This window comes from Tenebrio molitor, chromosome 8 (assembly GCF_963966145.1).
Source record: "Tenebrio molitor chromosome 8, icTenMoli1.1, whole genome shotgun sequence".
Lineage (NCBI taxonomy): Eukaryota > Metazoa > Arthropoda > Insecta > Coleoptera > Tenebrionidae > Tenebrio > Tenebrio molitor.
Genome location: NC_091053.1, coordinates 275,970 through 303,396, shown reverse-complemented (window position 1 = coordinate 303,396; position 27,427 = coordinate 275,970). Strand labels below are relative to the sequence as shown.

The 27,427-nt window shown below is 35.2% G+C and overlaps 1 protein-coding gene across 6 annotated transcripts in view; it reads left to right on the top strand.

Moving 5' to 3' along the window:
- RhoGEF3 (Rho guanine nucleotide exchange factor 3) overlaps nt 1–27,427 on the top strand; it is a 157,232-nt gene that overhangs the window by 50,745 nt on the left and 79,060 nt on the right. For all 6 annotated transcript variants that reach the window (XM_069056564.1, XM_069056563.1, XM_069056565.1 and 3 more), the window contains one exon: nt 1,786–4,065. In XM_069056564.1, coding sequence (XP_068912665.1) covers nt 1,786–4,065 — 2,280 coding nt within the window. The remainder of the gene's footprint in view (nt 1–1,785; nt 4,066–27,427) is intronic.

The window sequence follows — 27,427 nt, the reverse complement described above, 5'->3', positions numbered from 1 at the left end:
GACAACATTGTACACTTCTGACATAGGGTGAGAAATCTCATCATATAAAAATTGAGGTTATTAGAGATATTAGTAGCCCAGCATGTTAATAAAGTTAATAACAACTAATAATAACTAATTTGAGAGTTTAATAAATGTCTTACTTTGCCTGGCATTTTTAATAACACGTTCAAATTTTAGCTGCGAGTTTGCGTACTTTCAAGGACATTAAAAATGACAGACGTTGGCTGGTATAGCCAATAGATATCATTAAATTCCCTAAATTTTGTAAAATTTTAAATTTACAAACCTAAATCCACAGGTCGTGGTTCTTTGATTAAAAAATAGAGTTTAACAACAGTTGAAAACTCACATAGTTTGTTGTCCAATTAATTGAACTCAAATCAAATTTGACTAAATTTACAACAATTTAATTTCTACTAAGTTGACCCACGCTATAAATTAGATAAATATCGCGCGTTCAAATGAAATCCTGAGCTGGGAAGGCGTTGGAAACTGTCAATTGATGTGCTTTTTTAAAGCGTAGATTAATTGGAGCATGTTGACAGCTAACCTAAAATTTAGAGCCAGAATTTTTTTCTTTTTTTTCTTTCTTTGCAATGTTTTACATCAAAAATAGAGTAACGTAACGATCCCTATTCTCGAAGCAAATATCTAAGGGCACCCTTTGCTGTAAACAAACATGTTCAATTATGTCCCGATTAAACATAAACAAAGGTCATTACGTGTCAAACGGCGGGAAATTCAAACTTTACACTGTTCTAAACGGTTTAATTTTTCCACCGCCTACTCAGCCCAGGATTTCATTTGAACGCCTGATGGAAGATTTGGATCTTTGTTCTTCATCATGTTCTTTATCGAATCAACCCCAGAGAAAGATCGTTACTTACTTATTACAAAATACAAGTGGAAAGGTGTTTTATTTGCGGAGGCAAGGGTTAACCGGTATATCATCAGTTTGTTTTGGTTGTTTTTGAGTTGTGAAGTGCACTTTTGCCGTATTTTATTTTGATTTAGAATCGCCGCGCTAGTTTAATTTTCGTTTTATACAAAGCTCCCCATTAAATCACAATAGTGACAGTAATTTCCGAACGAGGAGTTTGCCTTTGATAACATTTTCTACGGTCGAGAGTAACTGTGAGAGCTTTTAAGCAAAAACGTGCTCGTTCAAATATTTAAGAAGGTCGAAATTAAAACTAAATAATTCGTTCTTCTTTGCCAGAGTTGCGTTTTTTTTTCGGCCGTTCATCTGTCAGACGATATAACTGTACCTGAAATCACGGTTTCGATCGCATTTATTCGAGTGTGTTTTTGCAAGGTGACCACATCTGTGTAGGTCTAAAATTTCAAGGATAATGCAAATATGGCAACGCCATCTTACATCCCACCACTCGCCATGTGCCAAGTTCATTGTCCATATTATAATGACGTGGGTAGGTTAGCCCATCGACAAAACCGTCATCAAGTAACAGTAAAGCTCGGTTAATTGTGTGCATTAATTAAACCTCAAGACGTTTCGGATTAGAATGTCGTTTTTGTTGACCCTCTGGACCCACCGGAGCACGTCCGAAAGGGTGATGATGTTTCTACAGCGACTCTCTCAAATTGAACTTTTTCAATTCAATATCACCGAGTCAATGTCGTCGCACAATAGTTATTTACGCAAAGTTTCAATGAAGGAATAGAATTTGAGACAAGGTTCTCTGGTCCCCCATAAGGAAACCTGTCGTGCTTCCACCAGATCGGTCCATTAATCCCTGAATATTGACTGGCTTTAATTTGCAGAGGCCCCAACGTCTCCGTGTTGCATCTGCGTAACACGTCGGAGCCTTGGGAGACGACTCCCTCCTCGATGTACACGACGACGAGCGCCACGACCAGAGCGTATCCGACGAAGACCGTTCCGACGTTGACTAAACATCAATCACTGAGCGGTCCCTACAAATGGGCCAACTCTTCGAATTTTCATTCGGTGAGTGAAGTCAACAACTCGGCGGAGCTCTTCGTCGGAAGCACCTGCAACAGAGAGTTGTCTCCGGTGCGCTGGTGCGACCGCGAGGTCGACGGGGTCTACCTGGGGCGCTCCGGCTGGGTCCAAGTTCAGCAGCGGTCCCTCGACGAGAACCGGAGATGTAACTACGCGACGACGAGCTCTCTTCAGACCGCGCGCCGGACCGGGATCAAACTGGCCGATTATCACTGCAACAGCGAGCCCGGGAAGTGTCCCGAGGTGCAGAAAGTCCCGGAAGCCAACAGACCGGCTTATCTGTCCCTGCAAGGGCGCGAGTTTGACCGGAAGAAGTCGCCGTCGCCCCAACCGGAGAGTTTTTCTCCGCCTCCGGTAACGCCGATAATCTCGCCGCCGCCGGCGTTCCAGGACAAAAATAAAAAGACGCTGCCTAAGACCAAGACGTTCTTCGGGAAGACGCCTTTTTTGCCGAGGTCGAACGCCATCGATAGCGACGAGATCAGTCCGCCGCCTTCGCCAAAACCGGTCAAGTGGAAGTCGATGTCTATGCCGACGCAGACTCGCCGGGTTAATCCACCGCCGGTTCCGGTCATTCCGGAACCCAAAGGTTTCGGGAGGATACCGCAGACGAAGAGTTTGGAAGACACCACGGCCACGAGAAGGTCGCTTTTTGTTCAAAGATACGGCGAATCGTCGTCGTCCTCCTCGTCGTCGATGGGGTTCAGGAGTTTAGATAGTTGCGTCAACAGACCGGCAATGCCGAGGTTGTCAGAGAATACCGATTCTTCAGTCGACGTTTATGAAGATGCCGACGAAGAAGACAACAACAGTTCTTCCATAAATATTAGCATGGTAAATATGAATATGTTGGGCGATTTCAACAGGCCGAAAGAGAAGATATCGCCGTCGAGTCGTCCCAATAGATTGCAACATCACAGGGGTCAACTTCGAAAAGTTCCAACTCTTGTGGAAACTTCTAAACCTCCAAATTGCGCATCTCCTGGTTCATCGTCGAGCAGTAGCAACGAGTTCCCGTCACGTTCACCTATGGGATCTACTCAGCAGATAAGAAGGATAACGCCTAGTCGTTTGTATCAACCTATCAAGATTTCCCAAGAAGATCCGTCTCTGCAACGAGTGCGAAGATCGAGAAGTTTGCAGCTTCCGGACAAGAAGGCTCCCCAAAATTATCGAGAATCGTTACGGATTTCGCCACAACATCCTGAAACTCACAGGCCCAACATCAAGATGGGAACTCAAGTCACCACCAAGAGACCTAATAAACCAATAGAAACCAGCTTTACCGAAGAAGACTTGTTGAGGGAAGCCGAAGTCGTCACTAGCTTCCTCTACGGAAACCGCACCCGAGCGGCGGCTCAAGCTCTGCTGATGCACAGATACAACAACAGCATGGCCAAAGAGGAGAAACCGAAAGAGCTCCCCAAACCACCCAACAACGGCCTCACCGTCTACTTCGTGGGCAACCCGAAGAAAGACCGTCCCAAAATGCTCCATCGCGGCTCCACCACTCCCAATCTCCCCATCGCCAAGCACGTGTTCGGTCCCCAGGTCGAGCCCAACAAGAACCCATGTAACCCCGACACTTGCGATTTTTGGCCACACTGCGCCCACCGCGAGTCCCTCAACCGCGAGGCCCAGTTCCACATGCGTTCCTCCCAGAGCTACCCCACCCATCAGAGGTCCCTGGACTCGACGAGCACCAAACGAGGGGATGTTCCGCGACGCGTAAGTCCGAATAAGGCTGTGATTGTTCCGAAACGCGAGACCGACTTCGAAAAGAAGACCTCGCCGGTTTCGGTACCGTTCGGTACTGTGAGCAGTTCGTCGAGTAGCAGTGATGTGTGGTTGACCACGTCCGATCGGACCATCAGTAAGAGTCCGAAAAATGCGAAAAGTTCGGGTGGTTCGACGCCGCTGGAAGACCTTCCGCCTCTAGCCGATAATAAAAGTCGGGAGATGATATTGACGAGACCGGGTAGTGCGCCGACCGAGGAACGCAATGCTGGATTCTTGGAGTCGCAGCAGAGGTCGATGTCGTTGCCCAAGTCGTTTCTTTCCGTCAGCCATCAGCAAGGGTATGTTGGTTTTTGCTTCTATATAAGGCGGACTGGCCATAAACGGCAGACAGAATTGTTATGTGGCGATCTGTGCGAACTTGACAAGAGATCAACTAATTGCGTAAACTGTATATCATTCTTTATCGTGAAGATTTATTCAAGTCGTCGCGGTTTTGTCACTCCTACTCTCGACGAGAACTCTTTTTTTTTCAACTAACTTTGTAAAAACTCGGAAAGTTTTTGCAGTTCTTCCTTCTATCTGATAATAAAGTGTGAACTGGTTCAAGAAAGAGCTGCGAGAGAAAAATTTATGGAGTTCATCTTAAGAGTTGAACGAAATTTAATTTCCACCAACGTAAATGAAAATGATACTACAGCTACACCAAATATGCCGTTGATAATATAACGAGTTCCGGGCGAAAATGCAATCAATCTACAGAGTGTTATTGAAAGTTATACAGATATTTTAACCACGAACTACTGGCTTCATGTAAAACTCGGAAAAAATATCTCAAAAATTTTATGTCAAAAAATAAAATGACATTTATTTTTTAAGCTACAATTTTTTTAAATTGATTTTGGTTTTCTACGTTGTCCTACAACCTCGTAGGTAAAATTTCGGCACATTTTAAAAATACACCCTGTATATCATGTTTTATAAAAATGTACGCCAATGCGAAGTAACATATAGGAAATATGCTTTAAAATAAGGACACCGCCTTGGTGTACGTTTTATAAAATATGATATACAGGGTGTATTTTTAAAATGTGCCGAAATTTTACCTACGAGGTTGTTTGACAACGTAGAAGACTAAAAGCAATTAAAAAAAATTGTAGCTCAAGAAATAAATGTTATTTTATTTTTTGACAGAATTTTTTAGATATTTTTTCCGAGTTCTACATGAAGCCAGTAGCTCGTGGTTAAAATATCTGTACAACTTTCAATAACACCCTGTATATGTGAAACACTGAAAACATGTCAATATCAAAAATTCCAATGACGCAAGAATTTCATTAATTTGTGTTTAACGGGGTGTGAAGACAACATTGTGAACTTCATTTAACCTTTTTCCGAACAAATTCATTTTAGCACTAACACTTGGTAGTCACTTGGTAGTTCTTCAAACGATTTAATTAATTGTCACAATGTATTCGGAATACACGAATTTTTGTTTATTTGATTATTTTTCGTGTGGATAAATTACAACATCTGTGTATAGAATATTTTGGTAAGTATTTGGCTAATTACGAATTAAACATGTTTACTTAATTCTCATTTCCACATATAAATCCATAATTTCCTTTGTTTTTTAATCTTCTCTAATTAAATAAAACAAACAAAGATTAATCAATACATGTTACATCTGTACACAAATACGAATATTTTTAGCATCAATTCTGTTTGGGAACTTCTATTACTTTCATTTTATGTACGAGACAGTCCCTCCTTCAACAATTATTTAACACTTCAACTGCTTACTAGGTACATAAGTTTGTTTTTCTACGACCGCTAGTGTAAAAAACAACACCGAGTAGTAACGAGATTACGTACACGTGGATTTACATTACTCGCTCCTTCGTCGCTCGTATGTAATTCAACCGCTTGTACGTAATATGCTCTTTACTACTCTCGTAACGTAATATACTATTTTTACATGGAAGTGTGATTGTCGCGCTAATAATGCCCTGGTTTCAAACGTCATTTACGAGTGCCTGTTAAAATTAAAAAAATAAATAAACCTTATTGATATACAGTGTTTTTCTTTTGGTTTTCCTCTTTTGTCAATCGTATTTCTCTATTTCTCAAAACTATTTCATATTTATGTCACTTTGATATTTAATAAAGATAGGAAATAGTTTTGAGAAATAGTGAAATGCAATTGACAAAAGAGGAAAACCAAAAGTAAAACAGTGTATTATTTTTTGTCCTTACATTAAAAAAAATCAGTTTAAAAAGGTTGTTAAAAACTGTGAATAAGGACTTTTTGAGGACTTCGAGGACTACGTTACGATAAAGATAAAATGTAACTGTAAAAGAAGAAGTTTTCTGCAAGCTATAGTCGGAATCATAAATTTAGAAATTTCTCAGTTAAAATATAAAATACGAGTCTAAAATAAAATTATAAAAAACACAACAGCTTTCTTATTAAAATCACAACAATTTGAGCAAACATTTTCAATTACATACTTACAGTTTTTTCTGGAATACTATTATGTTTTGTTTTAATTTCTGTAAAAAAATTTCGTTGTCCTGAAATTATTTCTTTGGTGTAGGTACTTTTTGAACCTTTTGGAGAAATAATAAAGAAAATAATAATACTTCAGAACTTTATTACTTGATTTCAGTAATCTCCGACAAACCCCATTTTTTAAATAAAATAAAAATAATTAAATAAAATCTCAAGAGAATATAATTTAATTCCTGAACTTTTATAAAACGAATTCCATGCAGTAAAAAACAGTTGATGTTGAAAGTGAAATTCCGAGTACCAGAAATACTAGTTTGATCTCAGTTTCCTGATTTTATTCTCTGTAAAATATTTTGATGCAAATGAGGTCAAAGATCTCGTTAGTATCTACTCTGAGCAAGTCCTGTTTTGAACCAAGATTTGCCAATAACTAACGCAATAAACGTGACTGTGACAACATTTTGACAACAATTTAACCAATGGGGAATTGTTTTACGGAAAACGGTTTAAAAGTGAATAACAAGAAGTTGGATGAAGCATCCCTTGGATCGCCAGTTATTAAATAATCGTGCACAAACGCTTTTGCAGCATTAGTGCAGTGTGGAATTCACATCAGCTTATTTGCGTCAAACTTGATATTATTTATGACGACGGGAGCTTTATTTAAGGACGAATTTCTATCAAATAACCTGTCAAATTGTTATTGATGTTGATACGTTATCCTTTAATTACGCTTTCATTAATTAAAAATGATTCTGTCAATATTACAAAAACTTTAATAAGAACAAGCAAGGTTGGTCCGCTAACCTGTTACTCTGGTCAAGAGCTGCTGGAGTGTAATAGAATAAATCAAGCGCACATTTCCATAATTAATTCTATAGCGAAATGTCAAAGGACGCGGTTTTTCAAGTTTATTTCCCTTGTAATTCAGCGGTCAGCGGTAATTGTATCAATTTTGCCCGAATCATTTTATTTAACTGATTATTGGAAATCACTAATAACTCTTGATTCAGCCAAAGTGAATTTTACTTTCATGTGGACCAGAGTTTGTGAGGAATACAAGTTTCACGAACAAATTTGCAAAACTCGGTACCATCATATGATCAAAATAATTGTAGAGCCGCGTTGGCCGTGAAAATTAAAAATTGAATCGTAGATTGATGCATATTGCTTTAACTGTCAAATTGAAAATTCGTTTAATCTGTCAGCAACAGTAATTATATCTTTGAATAATTACAAGAAATTTGTACTATGTTTTCGTTGTTGTACTTGGTTTTCGACTTTTAACAAGTTATGGTGCACTGCAGTGTTTTCGACTGATTACGCTATACATAATACAAAACTTTCACGTGAAATATTCAGATCAACTATTAGAATGAAATACATACATATATGTACACTGTTGTAGAAGTTAAATTCAAAATATAATACGTTATTGACATATGTAACCTTTGCAACCCACTTTTCGGTTGACGATTATATTCGCATCAGTCAATCTACGACTCGTTTTTTTTTTTATCAAGATCAAATGGATTCACACACTTTTTTATTGGTTCGATAGATATACAGGGTTATTCACGAGAGGGGTATTTCTGAATTTCTTTTTACGGCAATCTATTATACACATTGCAACAATATCTTGATTTAAAATTTTGAAAATACGTATAACTGAATCCACGATGGCTCTTAGGTCTGTCTCTTTGACGTTAAAGCAAAAAATCTTTATCAATTCGAAAACTGTGTTTTTACAATAACGACGAAAAGACTGACAATCTCCTCATTTATGGAGAGTGTGGACAGAATTCTGTCGCCACTGCGGATGTTTAGAAGCCGATGGTAGACACTTCGAACACCTTTTACACTAAATTAATTTGTTAATTTATTTGTTGAATCTTGATTAAATACAGGTTATTTGTCAATCTGACATTTCTCACAAATCTATCCAACTTATTTTGATTTCTAATTTAAAAGAAATAACACATTTGATTTAGTAGTTACTGTCATTGGTATTGTTGGTTGCGGCAAAATAAAAATTCAGAAGTACCCCTCTCGTGAACAACCCTGTCTTTTTGGGACCGAGTTGGCTATGACCTTCGATCATATATACTACGTGGATGCCTAATACCTTGTCTACCTCGTGTTCCAAAAAAAGCGACACAATGTGTACCGGAATGTTGCATTCTATGCAGGCGCATGTATTCAGTGATTATCTTTATTTTTACACACGTAACAAAACTTCATTTTTCAGTTTTCACAAAAACTAGAGAAAAAACGAGAGAAAAACAAAAGAAAAACAAGAGAAAAACAAGAACTGATAATGTCAATCACAATCACAGATTCACAAATTTACAGATGTCAATTGTCAAAACGTTGGCCATTGATCATGCGCAGAGCGAACTTGTGCAAGTTGTGTAGCTATTTCTCTTAAACTTATGCGTTTGTGGCTATTTATCTTTTTTCAATTTTTTGGAACATCAAATGTGTCTCACCAACTCGTTGCATTACGCATCCACGTAGTATATATGATCGAAGGCTATGACCATCTAGTGATTTTGTTGGTAATACTTCGGTGATAACTAAATTCCCTAAAGGAAACTGACACTTTTTGTGTTAGGTTAGGTTGTTTTCAGTTTACGGTTATATTTTCTGAATAGGTTCATTGTTGCCGGATCTCTTAAATCTGGTCTGTCTTTTTTAAATTAAATTAAATCGTTTAATAGAAATTTTTTATTGTAATAAAATTATTTTGGCAATTTTGACTGTTCCTTTGACGGAAATTTAAATTATTTTTAGACACATCATTTAGTTTCTTACGAATATTAAAATAATAAATCTGGCAATGCGGTGACAAGAAAATGTCGAACAGACTATGACAGAAAAAAAAATTGCATCCGTTGCATCACTGAGTCAGTTAGTCCAACATGAAAAGAAAAAACCATAGCCAACTCGGTCCTAAAAAGATCGTTAATGCCTATAGGCTCTGCCATTTCTATTGAAACACCACCTGTTGGATTTTTCCTAAAATTTAGCAATGTGTAACAGGTTCGGTTGGTTGTAAAACGGCTTTTAGTGAGAAATTTGAAATTTTGACATTTTCTAGTTCCTAAAACGTCAAAGCAAATCACTGTCAAAATAAGTATGATAAATTGTTAAATCAATGATCTAACTACACATTTAGCAATTATTTATCTCGTCGACGCATCGTGCATTCTTAATATATATAATAATTAATAATTTAATATAAATGTCAATAGAAATCTAAAAATTTTACGCCTGCGAGTCCTACCACTACAAATGTGAGTGAGTGGTTTTTAGCGTGGTTATCTGTCGTGGTTAGTGTTCCTGCTGGAAGGTGGAAGGTAAAACCCAAGGGAAACTCAAAGAATTTTAATCAATGAATAAGGAAATTACAAAATCAAAGGATTGGCGCCAGTTTTGGAATCTTGAAGGATTTCGCCTCTCAGGTGTGATTGGATAATTCTGTAGACAGTAATATCAGATACCTATCTGGAAAAAGAAATTGGTATTATGGGGGTATATAGGCAATGTGGGATGAGATTGTAAGGATTAAAAAATCAGGAGTTTGAGGAACTCATAATTGAATGAATTGGGGAAAAGTTTAAGTTAAAAAATAATTATTTTGGTTTATTTTAATGTACTTATATGTATTAAGTATTTTAATAAACTACACTTGCTGAAATGCTTTTTTTATTGAATATTTCTTATACTGAAACCACAGAGGATCGACGAAACTAACACGTAACCTCACTTTTCTGCTGTTAAAGTTAAATGAGTTATAATAATTAATAACAAATAAAACTGCACTTAAAGTTTAGCTGAAGAGATGAAAATCAAAGTTACAATTAATTCCAATTTAGAACAATAATTTAAGGTGTCCCCTCAAGACGCATGTGCCAAGTGGCGTGTGATAAAAAGTGCGGGATTTAATTTTGATGTTATACCTACCTAAATCTTAGCATTGTTAGCAAATGTAAATACGTTTTAAGCTGAAGACGCTGACGCTTTTTAGAATGATAGAAAAACACCTTTTTTAACTTACGGAAAAGATTTCTGAAATTTCAACACAAATTTTTTCGACTGACCACATTGGTTGACTTAAATGCAGTTTATCATATAATTTAATAAGAGTTCTCTTCATGTCAGCACCCATAAGGACGTTTTTTTTTCTATTTTGCTCTATTTTCGCGAAAAAACAATAAATTCTTGATAATTATTGGGTTATAATTGAATGAAAGACGCGTTGAGTCAAATATGACATGACATTCAAGATTGGCAATAATAGTCAAAAAATTACTAAACATATTTGCAGCGTTGCCAAACTGTCAATCAACAGGTGGTGTTTCAATAGAAATGGCAAAGCCTATAATATGAGTTTGAGATTTTACACTTTTTTCTTGTTGAGCAGTTTACGAAAACAAATATCATTTTTCTGTGTTATTCTGCAACTCCAAACAAAAATGACCAAAGCTTTTAGAAAAGTAGAACTTATCAAGGCATAATCGTAAATATCGTCCGTAAGTCTCTTAATCTTTAAAAAATCAAGGTACATATGTACTATGTACTTCCTCGTATGTACTTAGTTTCTTTTTAAATAAAAACAAAAAAAGGGTTTTAAAACTTTTAAAAATAACTTTGGGTTGTTTTATGTATATTTTTTCACAAAAAGGAACTAAATTTAAGAGTGAATGTGTGCATAAATTCCGGGTCATAATTATTAATAAGTGTGACAGGAAGAAAGCTCATTCATCGGTCTGGGTTTTCACATAATGAAGATTAAGTTTTTACTAAGTATTTCTTTTTCACTTAATTCAGGGGAATTTATAAAATTAACAGTGTTTTGTGAAGTAAAATTTTTACATGACTTAAGAAAGTAAACCGTTACCCTAAACAAAAGAGTGTGTAAATAATGGCGTGATCAATGAACTTTTTGATTTAACAGAAAAAATTAACAGTTGCCACTGATTCAATAATAAGGATTCTGTCAGGGTCGCGCATATGTCAAGGTTAATAGTTTGATTTTTACAAATTTCATTTCGATTTGTGTCTGATAGACGTTATGATTTATTTCGTTTGAGTTCAGTTTATTGTCTGCTACTTTTACGATTTTCCACAATTGCTATAATTAAATTTTTACTCACATGTTATTTACAATAGTTTCCGATCAAAAGGAATTTATTGCTTGTAACAAATTCCGTTCTCGTTAGTCACTTCGGTATGAAATACCACCTACCTGAGTTTTTTGGATTCCCACTTCCAGAATTATCGCTGAAATTAAGTTGAAGGCAGTCGAGTACAATAACCGAATGAGAAGCTCCGCTGCGAAAGACAATATACTAACCGTGTTGCTCTGGAGTTTTTAGGGAGTTGAGAAACATCATAAAGCTTAAATTTCACACTTGCTTTTTGTTCCGGGAAAGAAATTTATATTCATATTTCCAAGTCTCTTGTCAATTTCACCTTCACACTTTTTCTTACTTGAGTCGAGGTACTTCTCCGTCATCGTGTCAGCACACAAAAGCTTTTTTCTTAAATTATTTTCAAACACCGACATATTTTCACTTTTATCTGTGAGTGCACACTTGTTACTGTTAGTTTCGGGCCACGTCAAACATGCTTAACAATTTTCACCAGGCTCTAATCCGTACCTCTCTTATATCAAGCGGAGTCAATTAATTACATTAGCATTAGTCGTGATCTTCGTACGTCGACGTGCCGCTTTCGTCTGTCAGTACAATGCACTAAATCAGTATGCGGACATTACGACCGATGAATTTGCTCTAATCAGGAACAAGAGGATAAAAATAAAGCACCTATAGTAAATGGTTTTAATAAACAACAGTCAAAATATTGTCAAGTTGGTAGACTTGTCAAAATGTCAAACCTAGGTATTTCATAAATCAATGTTGGTATCTCAGAGTGTCAGCCAAATTTCGTCCATTTGACATGCCCAGGACTTGTTTAAATATAAAAGCATAAAATTCAAAATTGGCGAAGAATTTAAAGTTGAAGAATGGCTTTACATAAAAGGGGTACGGTACAGGTCAGTCGCTTCTTCAACGTGAAAAGATGGCAGTAGTTCGATACTGCAAAGAATTGGAGACGGAAAAACCATGAATGTCGATGAAAGAAATGTGCGAGAAAGCTGCTCATATTTTTGATGTAACAGATTACCTAGGTATTTCCTAGTTTTTCATTTTTCTAATATTAAACTAGTTTTTGCCTTTTATCTTTCAATCCACATTTTATTTAACCGTTCACATTTCCCGATTTATTGGATTTAAAGTAAATATTCCGTACAAACCTTCATTTCTTCTGGCTAAGTTTGAAGACGCAACTCACTTTTCACAATTATTAAACATCATAACATTGATTTTAATGTGCAAAGTCTTAACACATAAATAACATTTATCATTTTTCTGTAGGTGCATACTTTCGTACCGGTCGCTGGATTTGTGTAATTGCAAGGGTAATTGCGATAGAAAAACTTCAAAGTGCGACATATACATAACCTCAATAAATATCTAGTGTAAACACCATTATACATCTGGTCCATAAGAACGATATTCTGGGGAATCTGGGGTGGTACAGTCCGGTCTTTTAAAAATTTTTGACATTGACAATTGTTTATTAAAACGAATTGACTTTTTTATGTAGTGTTTGTTGAATATTTTTTTATTTCATCCTGTGTCAAATTTCAATACTTTACGTCATCAGTTTGAATCCGGGAAAACGCAAAAAACGGCCGGACGCCGGTTAAGTGTTGCTACTGGAAACACAAAAGTAACAATCGCAATAACAATGATTCAGTTTTAAGAAATGTTTTATTCAAAACTACATCTAAATACAAATTAACAATTTTACTATTTCGGCCACAAAGAAGATGCACTTACTTTCTCAGACTAAAAACGGTAGTTCACAAATAAAATAATACAACCATTTAAACCAAATCTAAAAAATAGGCCAGTCAGCATAACCTCTTGCGTAATTTTCTTCACATTATTTTCTGATTTCCATTTACAAAAATGGCTGAATTGTTTTTGGTACCTTTCACCAGACTTGCTAGGTATTAATTCAGCACAGGCTTCTGCAGATTTTCTTACAATTTCTGGAGGATTTGCTTTAGAAGTCATTTTGACGCACAAAATTATTTCAACAAAATAAACAACTGCCAAACAGCCGTTGCTAATCATGTTCCTAAAATGTGACTAGATTTGGAGCTTTTGTTGAATATTTTGAAATTAATTTCAATGTTTCTTTCAAACGAAATTTGAGGCAGGATGAAATAAAATACATAACGACATTCGTCCGTGAACTCTTTTTACAGTACTCGTTTCGAGTTTCAAGACTCGGCTCCTTCGTCGCCTCGTCCTTAAACGTCTAACTCGTACTGTAAACTATGAGTTCCCGGACTTATAACGTTAATTACTATTCTTAAATCCCTTTTCGATTATGACCGTTTTAAAATAAAATTTGCCGCAAATAAGTTGGCCTTTTTGTTAGTTTCATTTTTGTTGCTCCACGTTTTGATTGTTTATTTCAACCGTATCGGCACACGTGTCTACGAAAACAATTTTTAGTTGCGAATAACTAATGTTATAAGTGCATCTGACGCAGAAATTTCAAATCTGAATTTTCAATGGAAAACCTTGTTTATTCAAAGCCACCGTTACAACAGGATTCCGATTAAAACTATGAATAAATAGCTGCAGTGAAAGTAGAATCGAATGTGGGTGCTGTTATTATAGCCCGAAGGCGGCAACAACTATTATGACCTGTGATCTTAGTTATTGTCTTGATCGGACCTTGAGATGCCACTGAAACTGATTTCATTCGTGTGATCTACAAATTATGCAGACAACGCTTCTGTCTTGTTGAATTTGTTCAATTCTTAAAACACGTTGGAACAAGATTCGAGCGGAATTGGAACAAAATGCAAGATGTTGCAACTTTTCGTAAATACGAGAGAGATTTGAATTTCCAAGACGAGGCATCAGTGTACAACTTCGAAAACATGAAATATCTGACATACCTAACAACCGTAACGGCTCCTAATTAAATTTCCGAGTGCGTTCCTTATCTTGTTTGGAATTATCACATCCCGCACGGTCCTTTACACAACCGGCACATCTGTTAATGGATCTTTGTAAACATCTCTCGACTAAAAGCCTCAAGCTCGCACTGAAAAAACGTAATTGCAGTTTTAAAGGACGTTTTTCGAGCGATTAGAATTCATTTGAATTAGTTCTGTTTGTTAGGTCGGGATTAACATCCCCCGCGTTCGCAACGGTACCTCTTATTTTCCTTTTGTTCTTGATGTTTTGTGGTGTTCGCAATTGGAGTGAGTGTATCGACCCCGCCACACAAAATACACGAGTGATTGATGTGTTGCCTATAAACATTAAGCGAGCTTAAATTTACCTTGAGAGTCATGTTTCACCGCTTCGTGCTTTACACTTTAACGTGTAATTTCGTTTATTAATAAACTTATTGAAAAACAGGACTAAATGTGGTTGTTCATGTCGATTAATGTAGGGTATCTTTATTAACCGGCGTGTTTCTATTTTAATGAGTGTTTAAAACCTTCCGCAACCACCCCCGACTAATTACAACCGCAGACAGGTACTAAAAGCCTCAGTCAAAAACGAAATTACAAGAGAATGGAAATGACGAAATGGAATGGCGTTTACGAGTTAATTGATAATTCCCTTTATCTGATAAAGGAAAAATACGGTCAGAATCACAAAGTGTCAAATTAATTAGCGCCGTAGCTGCGAGCGTGACGTTTAATGTTTATATATTCAAGAAATTGTGGCATTTTCATATTTTCCGGCAACAAGGGCGAGTCCGTAGAGACACGAGGCAATTTCCCGATGGGTCGTTAAAATAACGACATTATTTTTGCCACAAAGTAATCAAGTGAACTCCTTTTTTTGTAGGGACGAATAAATTATGGATTTAAAGAGCACGAGTATTGCAAGTTTTTACAGTTTCTTGTACACAGTTGGATAACAATACATAGAACGGGAGCAGGATTAATTTGCATCTCAGTGTACTCAGGAGGCTGTTGGTTTATCCGAATGGATTTATGTGTTCGCTGCACTAACTCCATTTACCCATGAAACTTGCTGAACGTGTATTTTACTTGAGTATGCTAGTAGTTGCGACGATACTTCTGTGTATAATTTTAGTAAAATAATACCGGAGGTATAATTAAAAATCTAAATCAGCTACAAAATATCTAAGTCCTTCGAGCTGCAAATTTCAGTCACCGCCCCACACCGCACTATTCCCCGCGTTCGGCGGCTGTTGCGTAAAATTTACCGATAATACAAATATAACAGTGAAATGTTAATATTGATAATAAAATGAAATGCTGCTTGAAATAACATGTACATATTTTACAAATAAATACTTAATATGTAAATTCATAAAAAACACATAGGTACAGTTGCGGACAATAAGAAATAGTAACGGGTGACTATTAAAATTTTCACTTAGGGTTGGCTATGGATCATTCTTTGTTTTCCGTTGCACCTTAGGCACTGACAAGTTTGACATTTCAATAAATGTTTTTTCTCTTAATTTGGTTATGTTTCAATTGTACTGACTGACATTTGTCGTTCGTTCTTGCGTGTATCTAAAGTAACAGAAAAAATAAAATCTCGTTCAAAGCCAACTCCAAGTGAAAATTTTAATAGTCACCCGTTACAACTCTTGCTCAAAATTCGCCAGATATTTAGCTGCTTAAATGAGGCTCTAATTTGTTAGCTAATGTCACCATTAATCATTAGTGTCATTCGTCTATCAACTAACATTTACCACCTAACCTATTTCTAGACGTTTGGCATAAATCACAATGTCAAAAAAACCCAAATTGTACGATGTAAAAAAAATATACGGTTTTTTATTGTCCGCAACTCTACTTACTCGAAATTTAAAAATATTTTTTATACTTATAAAAATATGCCCTTCACCGCGTCACAGTGCTGGTTTTACCACTAGGCATCATAGGCAATTGCCTAGGGGCGCCAGGAGAAAAGGGGCGCCCGGCCGATCGTGCTTTAAAAAAATATATAAATTATATAAATAATTTGCTACGGAAAGCGACAACAACGCGTCAGCAAGAGAAAAGTGCCAGATGAATTGGATATCATAAAATAAATTAGGGTAGATTTATGACCGACAATGGTCATCCTCGTCGGTTTCGGCACAACTTCGAAAAGGGAATGTTTTGGATGTTTTTTTTTTAGTGCAATATTTTCGGCTCTAGAATGTAGATACATACAAGATCGATAAAAAGTATGAACACAGTTAAATATTTTCAGAATGGTTTAGGAGAACTCGTTGAAATTTGGCACATAATTAGAAATGTTTAAATTCTACTATCTGAAATTTTGATTTTTTTAAATGGGTTGGGGGTCAAATTTAATATCTTTAAAAATAGTATTTTTTTGTGGATTTAGTGATGTAACACATGGGTATCTTATTTTAATCAAAACATTATAAAAAATTATGAAATTAAAAAATTTGAAAAAATGTAAAATTTAGTTAGTCTTGGAAATGTGGTCTTTAGCTATAGTCAGTTCTTTGCCGCCTATATTTTGACCAAAAAATAAATAAAAGTCAATAATAAGTGTAAAAATAAGACATTTAACTGAAACAGAATACATTTTAATAAAAAAAAAGTTTAAACGCGATAATAGGTACGTAATTTTTAATGCTAAAAAGATTTTCAAAATGGCGGCGATGTGGACATGTGTTGCATTACTGTATTCACAAAAAATACTCTTTTCAAAAATATTAAATTTGACTCCCCGTGCCATTTAAAAAAATTAAGTTAGTCTTGCATCTTCAAAATAAATGTTAGAAAAGTGAAAAAAATCTCAGATGATAAAATTATACAGGGTGTTTTCGAAGTTGAGGCGTTCCTGGTAACACGAGGTACTATACATTATTCTTAAGAATTTTAGCCTAAATCTTCTTAGTAAAATGTTTGTATTAACGGAGATAATCGATTGTATATTTTTATGGTTTTCTAAAATTTTGAGTCCGGTCCTGTCTATTTCTCCGCTGTACTAGATTAATAAGTTAATAACTGACGTGGCCCAGGATGGTGTCTTTCTGGAAATCGTTCTGGGTACTCTCTGGCCGCCGCAGCTGCATTTTGATAACGTGATAACATTGCCCATACCTACATTAGCAACATATCTAAGAGCTCATTTCGTAATGATAAAGCCATTCCGACTAATTAGATAACAACTTTGACAGTATTTTTGATTAACGCCCATTCTAATTTCTAACAAATCAGCACAAATTTGAGCAAACATTTTAAAAAAATTACCTTATTGTATCTTTATTGGCGTACACATTTTACTAAGGTGATTTTGGCTAAAACTCTTTAGAACAACGCATACTATCACATGTTAAAAGGAACGCCTCAATTTCGAAAACACCCTGTATTGTATGCCAAATTTCAACGAGCTCTGCTAAATCGTTCTGAAGATATTTATCTGTATCCATACTTTTCAGCGACCCTGTATTACATTAGGTACATATTTTGTTTAGAATTTGAATTTTATTTGTTAATTCTTGTTTTTCTTTAAAATGATAAAAAATAAAAAAGTTAAAGATGATTTTCCTTTATTTCCGTGATTCTCTTGTTTTGTTTTGAGGGGCGCACTAAAATATGGCCTAGGGGCGAATTAATTCTAAAACCGGCACTGCCGCGTCAACTTCAATATAGATATTTTCTTCAATAATATTTTAATTGTTATTAAATTTTAATTATTTTTAAATGTCAAGATCATTGGAGAAGCGCGTATCAAAATTCCTGGAATCAACAGATAAAAAAGATTTTTATAAATCTAGTAAAAAGTTAACATAAGTACATACAGGTGTCCCAAAAATAGCGGACTAACGGTGCACTACGGTGTAGAAGAGACTACCGTAAATGTCAGAAAAATGTTTAAAAAATTATATTGGACTTATTTACTGATTGGGCGGTCCTTGAAAGTGGCACTTAACAGGAAAATTATTTTGAAATATATGTATTAAATTGTCATGACAGCCACCTCTAATCGTACATATTATCACAAAGTACAGGATTACTCACTACCAATAACTAATCCTGCACAATAGTGAATTTAGAAGCTTTGGAAATCGAAAAAAATATTTTAAATCCACTACGGTAACATTGCAAGGTAATGATGTACGAGTACATCTTTGTTTACATTGTATTACCGTTAATAATAAAAATAATAATAATTTATTTTTTTGTCTGAAAAATTTTTTCCATATTTTTTTCGTGTACATTTAAACATCCTGGATACGGTAGTAAGTAGTTAGTCCGCCATTTTTGGGACACTCTGTATATTGCAATCACGGAACCTTCTGTTACACAGAGCAGAAAGTGATACATCTGAAGGAATTGCCAAAACATTTCAACTAAAAAGATTACCTGCGTTTGTACATTGCCCTTTTTATCACAGATTTATTTCAATACTCTATCTATTGAAATACAATTGAACGGTAAAACGAATTATATTTCTGGTAAAGCTTATCTTGTTGTTAACCGAGTTCCAAAATGAAAGTTTACTAAGGTAATCCAGTAATCCAGTAGCAGAAACGTCGTTGTGGTTTGCACCTGAGCTGCTTTGAACGCAGCTTCTTCCTTATCCGACCCACAGCAAACAACAGGATTTGACATAGAGACTGGATTAACAGAAGCCACATCTGTGAACCTTCTAATGATGCACTGTTTGGCATTTAACGCTATTCAAATTATTGTAACATTGATTTGTAAAAATGTTCAGTATGCTATTTATACACTCCGTATTCACTGTTAAAGTATATGTTCTTCATTATATTGTTCAGTTTATTTTAACATTGTGTGCCGCAGTGCCGTTATCACATTTTGCTGAATCGTTGAACGATTGTGAGTGATGATGAAAAAACAATCAAATGTTTACCGGAAGAAAGTCTTCTTAAAACCTCAATATTTTAATCAAAACAAATAATAATTTTGCTTACAATAAATGAAAAATGATTTGAATCCAGTTTCCTATTTCCTTAAATTTGATCTTAACAATCTGAATATGTTTGTACTTTCTTTTTAATAAAACAGTCCCCGGATTAATATAGCATTTCATTGAAAATAAAGTTCCGACGAATTAACGAATTCATTGTTTATTTTGTTCAGTCAAATACTTTATGCCTAATTATTTTAAATCACCAAATAACAATTATGTTTATGTTGCGGTCATCAGATGGTTGTTACAAGGATCGTAAAATGTAGATCATTGTTGATATTTATTTTCTCCGGTTTTATCAAAAGTAGAATGGTAATGGCCTTGTTACCACCGGCTCTGTGGAGCAGTCCAATCCATCTCGGGGCCGGTGTCGATTTGTGAACCGATGCAGGTCGTCTCCAAGAAGAGCATGGTCTTTTTGTCCAGCTCGCTTTTACGGAGCCGCATTTTTTTTTGTAGAGGGAGAGGAAAGGTGGAAGGAAACGAACACGTTTAAAGCGTGAACGAAAGTGAACGAATGTAGGAAAGGAAAAGATACATCTTTCATTACCCCCGAAAAGGGGGTAGGCTGCTGCTGAGGCTTTCCAGAGCCTTTTCAGCCACACTGACGGGAAGATTCGGGATGGGTACGGTGATCATGGGTGCGGAAGGAAGGTGGTAGATACTTAGAGGTTGATACTGTGATATCATATCTGTGATATGAGATATACCACGATGTGATGAAAAAAACTCACACCTGGTCAGGCGACACCGGGGTTAGAACCTGGGACCTCCCGTAAAGTGGCGCGCTAGGACGCTAACCAATGTAGGAGGCAAGGCGTCACCTATTTATCGGAAAGTTGGGCACGAATGGAGACCAATGAAACAAAAAATTATAAAAATTATATCTATCCAATCCATTCAATTGTAATTGCTAATAAAAACTTATTTTTAACACAGTACACATGTTTTTATTAAATAGATTTCATAATTTATTTCTCACTCACCTCAATTCGCTCACAGGAAATTATTATTTTTATTTACGTTATTTACACCAAATAAAACACCAACAAACACTATTGTTTCTATTGTATTAATAATAGACAATAAATATTAAATAAAATTATTGATGTGTCTGATATAACTCTACTTAAGACTGGCCATAGGGTTTTACATGCTAATTTTTTAACCCCTTGTTAACTTTTGTCCTCATGAAAATATTCAACCCAGTTGTGTAGTAAAGTTATGGGATATGATAATGTATTGAAACAATTTCAATTCTGCAACGAATCTTTTATACTATTTTTTCTATTTTGCCGCTTTATACTATTTTATAAATAAAAAAAAATAAAAATTTTAAATGTAGGGAATTTTGCGGTGGTTAGTGACATTTTTTATGTGGCATAATTTTAGCCGGCTGTGAAAAAAATTAATTTAAAACGTCAGATTTTTTTTATTTTCGCATTTGATGTTTGAAAATGAATGTTGAAGAAAGTTTATCACTAACGCCGCCGCAAATTAGGCAAATTGCACAAAAGATTTACTGCCGGAGAAGTCCAAATCCCAGAATGAAAATTAAACGTTTTGTTCATTGTTATTTATTAATTTGCTTTGTTCTCTGCGAGATTTATTTTTTGACGTCTGTCAGTTGACACTTCACGCTACCAACATCAATACAGTAAGTTTTACTAGTCTATTCTAACACGCCAACGACCTATTAAAGGACTCAAATGACGTCATTTGGGTGCTAGAACAGACTTATTCTAAACGCAAAATAGAAAAAGACATTTTTTGAATTCCGTTTGCACCAATTTTAAATTTTCAGTAGGCCAAAATTTCACCTGACATTTGTACATAATTTTGATATGTAATTGATTGTGTGATTGCTTAACTGCCTCTGGAGGCCGTTTTGTACATTTCATTTAATTTTTATTGAAGTAAAGAACCTTGTTATAACATAAATAATAATGAAGCTATGGTTATTAAACGTGAAATATTAATGTTCACACTATTTTTTGCAAATAACATTTTATTTGTAAATTGTCTATTACAACCATTTATGTATGTTTTACAAAATGAAGTAAATGATTAGATATGTAGTACTATTGTTTAATCTAAAAACAGCGCTAGGTTTTGTTGTAATTTTCACAAAAATAAAAGTTAACAGGGGGTTGAAAAATTAGCATGTAAAGCCTATGGCCAGTCTTAAAAAAAAAACGCACTGTAATATCTATTCACTTTGATTGTGACCACAACGAAAAACATAGTAGGCGCTGTTTAGCTGTGTGCTGCATACGTTTTACACTAAATATTTGTGTGGTGTAACATGATGTGAAAATGTCAGAATTGTCAAAACTTGACCACGGTAGTAAAGCTATGATTTTAATGTATTTATCAATATTAATAACGGAAATCAATCTTTGAAGTAGGAGAAACTAAAAACGTCTGTCTGATTCTGTGATCACGTCTGTTGAAAAGTGAGGTTATATTCAGGTACAGATTATTTAACGTAAAAACTTCGAAATCACCTCATGCAATTCTCGATATTAATGAAGAACGAAGGAAATGGTCATTTGGCAGTAAGACAAACGCGAAAAATGCCTGGGGATTACTAATCAATTAGCATTGATTAATACAAATAAGTATTTTCAGATAAAAACTAATCAGACAGAAAGTTCAAAAAAATGATTTACAGGGGATGAAAAGGCAGAAGGTATTAAACTACAACACTTACTAGTCAAAATGTACAACAAAAAAGCACAAATAGAGTTAACTTTATTGGTGATGTTCGTCTTTGTGAGTTGTTTTCCCGTTGGCTTCAATAAATGTCTCGAAACAAGTCAATATTAACCGTTTGGTCCCAACTTTGAGAAGACGACGTGGCATTTTCTTTTTGAATTCTAAAATTTTGTACCAAAACTCAATTTTATAGATATGCGCACAGTGTACGTCGAAAAACGTTTGCGCAAGTCGTGCTCCATTCTGTCTTCTGTGAGCGTGACGTTTCTGTCAAAATGGCGCCTCCGAGAGTTGCCAACTGCGACTGGATTTAGTGTTATCTAAAATTCCCCATAAATAACCTAGCAACTGAAAAGTTACTAGGGAGTGGTCACAATCAAAATGAATAGATAATATAAACATAAATACATATAATGTATGTACCGGGTGATCAAAAAGGACTGTTTAAGTTGGCAGTACAATTAAGAAAATTTTATATTTCGGTTATTTATAACACTGCAACCGGATATGTTTTGTTGGTTTATTTGACAAATATCTGATGTAGGTATAGCATTAACAACGACAAGCCATCAACAACCGAAAGTTACTCCTGTTATACAATTTAAAATACAATTCAGTGTTACCAACTTAAACAGTCCTATTTGATCACCCCGTATTTTCTAGATACTAAGGTGACGCCATTCAATATCGTTGCTTTTGTTTGTAAAATTAAAAAAAAAACTTTAGACCTCCATTACCTCATTAACCGCGGTCTGAATTTTCACTCCCTGAGAAGTTTCAATTCAAATTGTAATAGAGAGTAGGTAGTTATCGTTTCTTTTTTTAGTGGGGTATAGACTACCCCCATTGACAATGTCACTTTTTCTTGAATTAGACGAAGATTAGCATCCTAGGGTTAATAAACAAATCAACGTATTATCAAGTTGCATTTCAGCTAAATTGAAGTAGTTGACCGAACACTGATCCTTTCATAGATCCTGCCGCTGGTTAATTTTCAACTGGTTGATCAAAGTGAAGCGCACACCGAAAGCAGAAACACGTAAAGATGCACTTAAGTAATGGGAAAGTTCAACAGTTGAACCAAGTGGGATTGGTTTAATTAAACAACTGCACTGAATACCGGAAACGTACGAATGCGGTTTTATTTTCGTATCTCGTCTGGTAGCAAGTTTCAGTTTCCGTCGACGTGTGTGAATGTGATACGATACGACCATCTTGGGGAGTTTGACTCGGAATAACCTTCAAGTTCACTCCATTTCCACCGTCTAATCTCGAGCAATATTTTATAATGAAATCACCTTTGTTGTCTCTATAGTATTCTGATCTCCGTGAATAATTTAGCTCAAATTTAGGTAAATTACACCAACAGCTATTCACATTCACCTTGATGTATTGTTATTATTAACATGCGCAGAGCAATGTGAAATTCTTGGTGGAAGTGACGATAGAGGAATTAAACTTTCACACTTAGAACACACCAAAGAAATTGCTTTTTTGTCTGTCACCTTACATTTTATATGTTTGTTCATGCGTCTCAAACATTTTTTTTTCATTTCAGGTGAGTACCTCGCGCTGTTTTTGAAAATGTCCAAGTCAAGGAGAGCGGTAAGTTAACAATTAATAAGCTTCCGAAAGCTCAAACAGTTCCTAAATCTAGAACTTATTTTGATACTTGCGTTGCGACTGAACAGTTCACTTACTCGTAAGTCTAAGTAGGTACCTCTGAGGTATTGAAATTCAATTAGATAGTTGTAACTCCTAGAAATAGATAAGTTTTGTTGATACAAGAAGTTCAAGTCGTGAACACTTCCACTGGAATATTGAACGAATAACGAGGAGAATTTTTCCAATTGGTTCATTCAATATCTTGAGTTTGATACAAATTTTAAAACTTCCACTCAATCGAACGATTTAATAATGACGCTTCCATTTTATTTTGGAGTTAAACTTATGGTCACGTCGTTAAAATGATTGATATTTGGAATTGTGAAGGTGATTGAGTGAAAAAGAACTCACGTAACTTTCAATTCTGTTCAGAATGCTCAGAATCGATCTGCACCTGTCGCACGAAAAAATTTAATTCGAAATATTTTTTAATTTAACTAATTCCACTTTGCGTTTGTATTAAAGAAGAGAGATTCAGGTCCACGTAATTTTAATTGCACAAAATACATTGTATAAAAAATCGTTGATGATACGAGTCTCATCTTCTGCGTGGTTTAAAATAGATGGAATTCATCGCCGAGTGTTGGTTCAGTGTGATAAAGTTTGTATAGCCCTAACGTAAACCTCCGAGCGGTCTAAAAATTTAAACTTTCCGGTGCAAAATTGAAAGATTTTCCTAACTGTATGCGAAATAAATCTTCTCAGATTACAGCGAAGTTTTAATAGTGCGTAGGAAGTAGACGCACATAAAGTCTTAAAAACTTTGTATTGCTTATTTATTTGCTTGTATCTACGATCATGAGGTGTAGGTATAATTAGTATCAGTATTTGGTATAGTCAGTTGTAAAGATGAAAAACATTATCGTGTAACAAAAGAGTTGAATATCGAAGCTTAATCTCATTGTCTATGCGTGGCAAAGCTTCAGAAGTTTATAACAACACTATTCCATTACTGCAATGGGCCATTGTTGTGACTGTGAATCGAACTGAAAGCCGTTTTGCGAAAATATATTGTGATGGTTCCAAGCGAGAGCGTCTTCATTTATTCATTTCGGATGAATTGATAGGAGTGATCTTCACGAATAAGAAACGAAATGGATCGAATTGTCGCAATGCGAGTTGTGTTGAAAATAAGCTCGGGAAGACGTCAACTTATTAATATTCGAAGCATCTTCGTTGTTAGGCTTGTAAGATGCAACGCCAATACACAATAGATATTCCAATATATTTTTGTCGGATGAATTTATTTGCTTTAACGACGGGGCGACGGGAAATTTTCAAATCTGTTTATAAAACGCATATACAATAATGAAAGATGTGCTCCTATTTTTAAAACTTTGCCAACGTTGAAACAGATTTACAATACCGAAACTTGAAATAACCGGTTGAACGTGTAGATTTAACCAGAGACGAAAGATTTTTCAAAGCGGGGTTTATTTTTGTCGGTAAAAGCTTGTTGAAAGTGCACGTGACAATAAAGAAGAAAATTATATTCCGTCACGTAACACTGCAGAAATTCAGACTTGGAATTTTTTTAAACCCAAACATGTAGTGGAAGCTAAATCATGTGACGTCTCATCCTAACAGTTTAATATTGCCAGTAGTGTGCCAAGTCCCGGGACCAAAAAGGTTTTCGGGACTTCGGGACCAAAATTTAAGTCCCGGGACTAGTCCCGAAGGTCCCGAAATCAGAATAGTGCAGTAAATGTTCGTCGAAACGGTCGAAATTCGCATATCACGAGAGAAAAAAATGTTATAAAAACGAGTCAAAGAGAAGCGACGTCGACATACCAGTCATGACGTCATTGTGGCACGCTTTACACAGAGATGTATTTAGTAATAAATTATTTAAAATTGTCTACAATAGTTAGGTATGTAGTTATGTACAATTGTACATACGCGTCTGTTAAATTTGTTAATTTCGCCAATAACAGTAATAACACTCGGTTAGTTAAACTGTTAATGCCCAGCAAGAACCATTCTTCTATTTTTCTGCACGATTCACTTTGTAAAATCCTTATTATTAAAAAAAAACATTTGAAATAATAATAAGATCAATAAAATTAGGACACTTCACCCTTCACCTCACAGAACACAGTTTATGTGAATAAATATAAATTAGTCCGTCTCTGCATGACGAGAATGCAGGTGTTCTTGATATGCCAATTTCGACCGTTTCAACGAATCTTACGTCTACCCAATGTACTATAACAGCAAACAAACGTGGATTTAAAGAAAAAATGAACGTTTCTCCACGACTATTGAAGAATGAAAATATATTCTTGTTGGATATTCAACAAAAGAATGATATCAATTCCACACCTAGTGATAGAAAATACTAAAACTCACAGCTGTCGGCCAATCCATCCCTCGTAACTATTTACATTCTATCACCGACCGATCGCCAATCCGATCCGTTTTTAAAAAATAAGGCGCGCATCGCGTAGCAACCGTAGCAAACGAGGCACAATTTTAATTCTCAAATATTAAAAGTCAAATTAAATTCAATTTTCAAAGATTGTTTTTTCTTAGTATAGTCGTGAAGAATGTATAGTCTTCAACTCGCGTATAATGGCTATTATTCAATCGGAATATTCCACCACTCGCCTATGGCTCGTGTTGGAATTTTCGTCCTCTTGAATAATAGTCATCATTATATGTTCGTTAAAGAATGTAAAATAAGACCGCAGAGCTACAATTTTTGCGCGAAGTCCCGGGACTGGAAACACCAATTGCCAGTCAGTTCAACATGTTCTTTTTGGGGATAGTCGCCAGACATCAAGAAAATGAAAAAAGAAGAAAGAAAATGAAACAAGAAACATTTTACGAGTAGTACATGAAACATTCGATTGCTGTTTTCCAACTACATACATGTAAATGACTATAAATGTTTGTATTTTTTTTTGTTGGGTTGGCATACCCGATTTTCAAATTCAATGGTGTCATTATCGCGTTTTATTTTTAGATATTGTTTTTACGACTGAACACAATACAGTTATTGTAATGGCTTATTTTCGAAGCGGACTGCAAATGAAAGTTAAATCTGGTAGTAGAATGGGAGCAAATATCAAACTGTATTATAATAGTTCTGAAAAAATGGAAAACAGAAAATAACCAATGGTTTTTCGTTTTTTTTTTTTATGTCCAAACATCTTCCAGCAAATCTCCGAAAGTAGTAGATAGATAGGTACTACATATTTTAAAAAACGAAATAAGCATGATATGGATTACAAAGATCCCAACAACAGTGTTGAGTTTTTGAATAAGTAATCAAGAATGTTCAAACGGATTTTTCTAAATACATAATTATCTTCTTACACTTGCCGAAACCTTTTATACACCTAAATGTAAGAAATAATCCTATTGAACGGAAAAGTTTCTTGTGTCTACGAGTGAAAAATTAATTTGCAACAAATTTTTTAGAATTTTAATAGGTAATTGATTTATTTTCTTATTACTTTTACCGCCTTTTATAAAAAAAAAATGTTTTTCTGTAACAATGAAAATCGAAGGTCATTTTTGATTAGATTAATGGCGACTCATCTAGAAAGATTAATTTTCACAAAATTATACGCACACCTCTTGATCAAAGAAATTTAATTTTCAAAAATAACAACATAAAGGAATTTTAAATTTAGAAAATGACACCTTCAAAAACTTCACGAGGGAAATTTGGTGAGACAAGGAATGAACCACTAATTATTTAATGGTTATTGGTTGACAATGTTGTAGAGTGCCAACACTTTAAGGAGAACACAC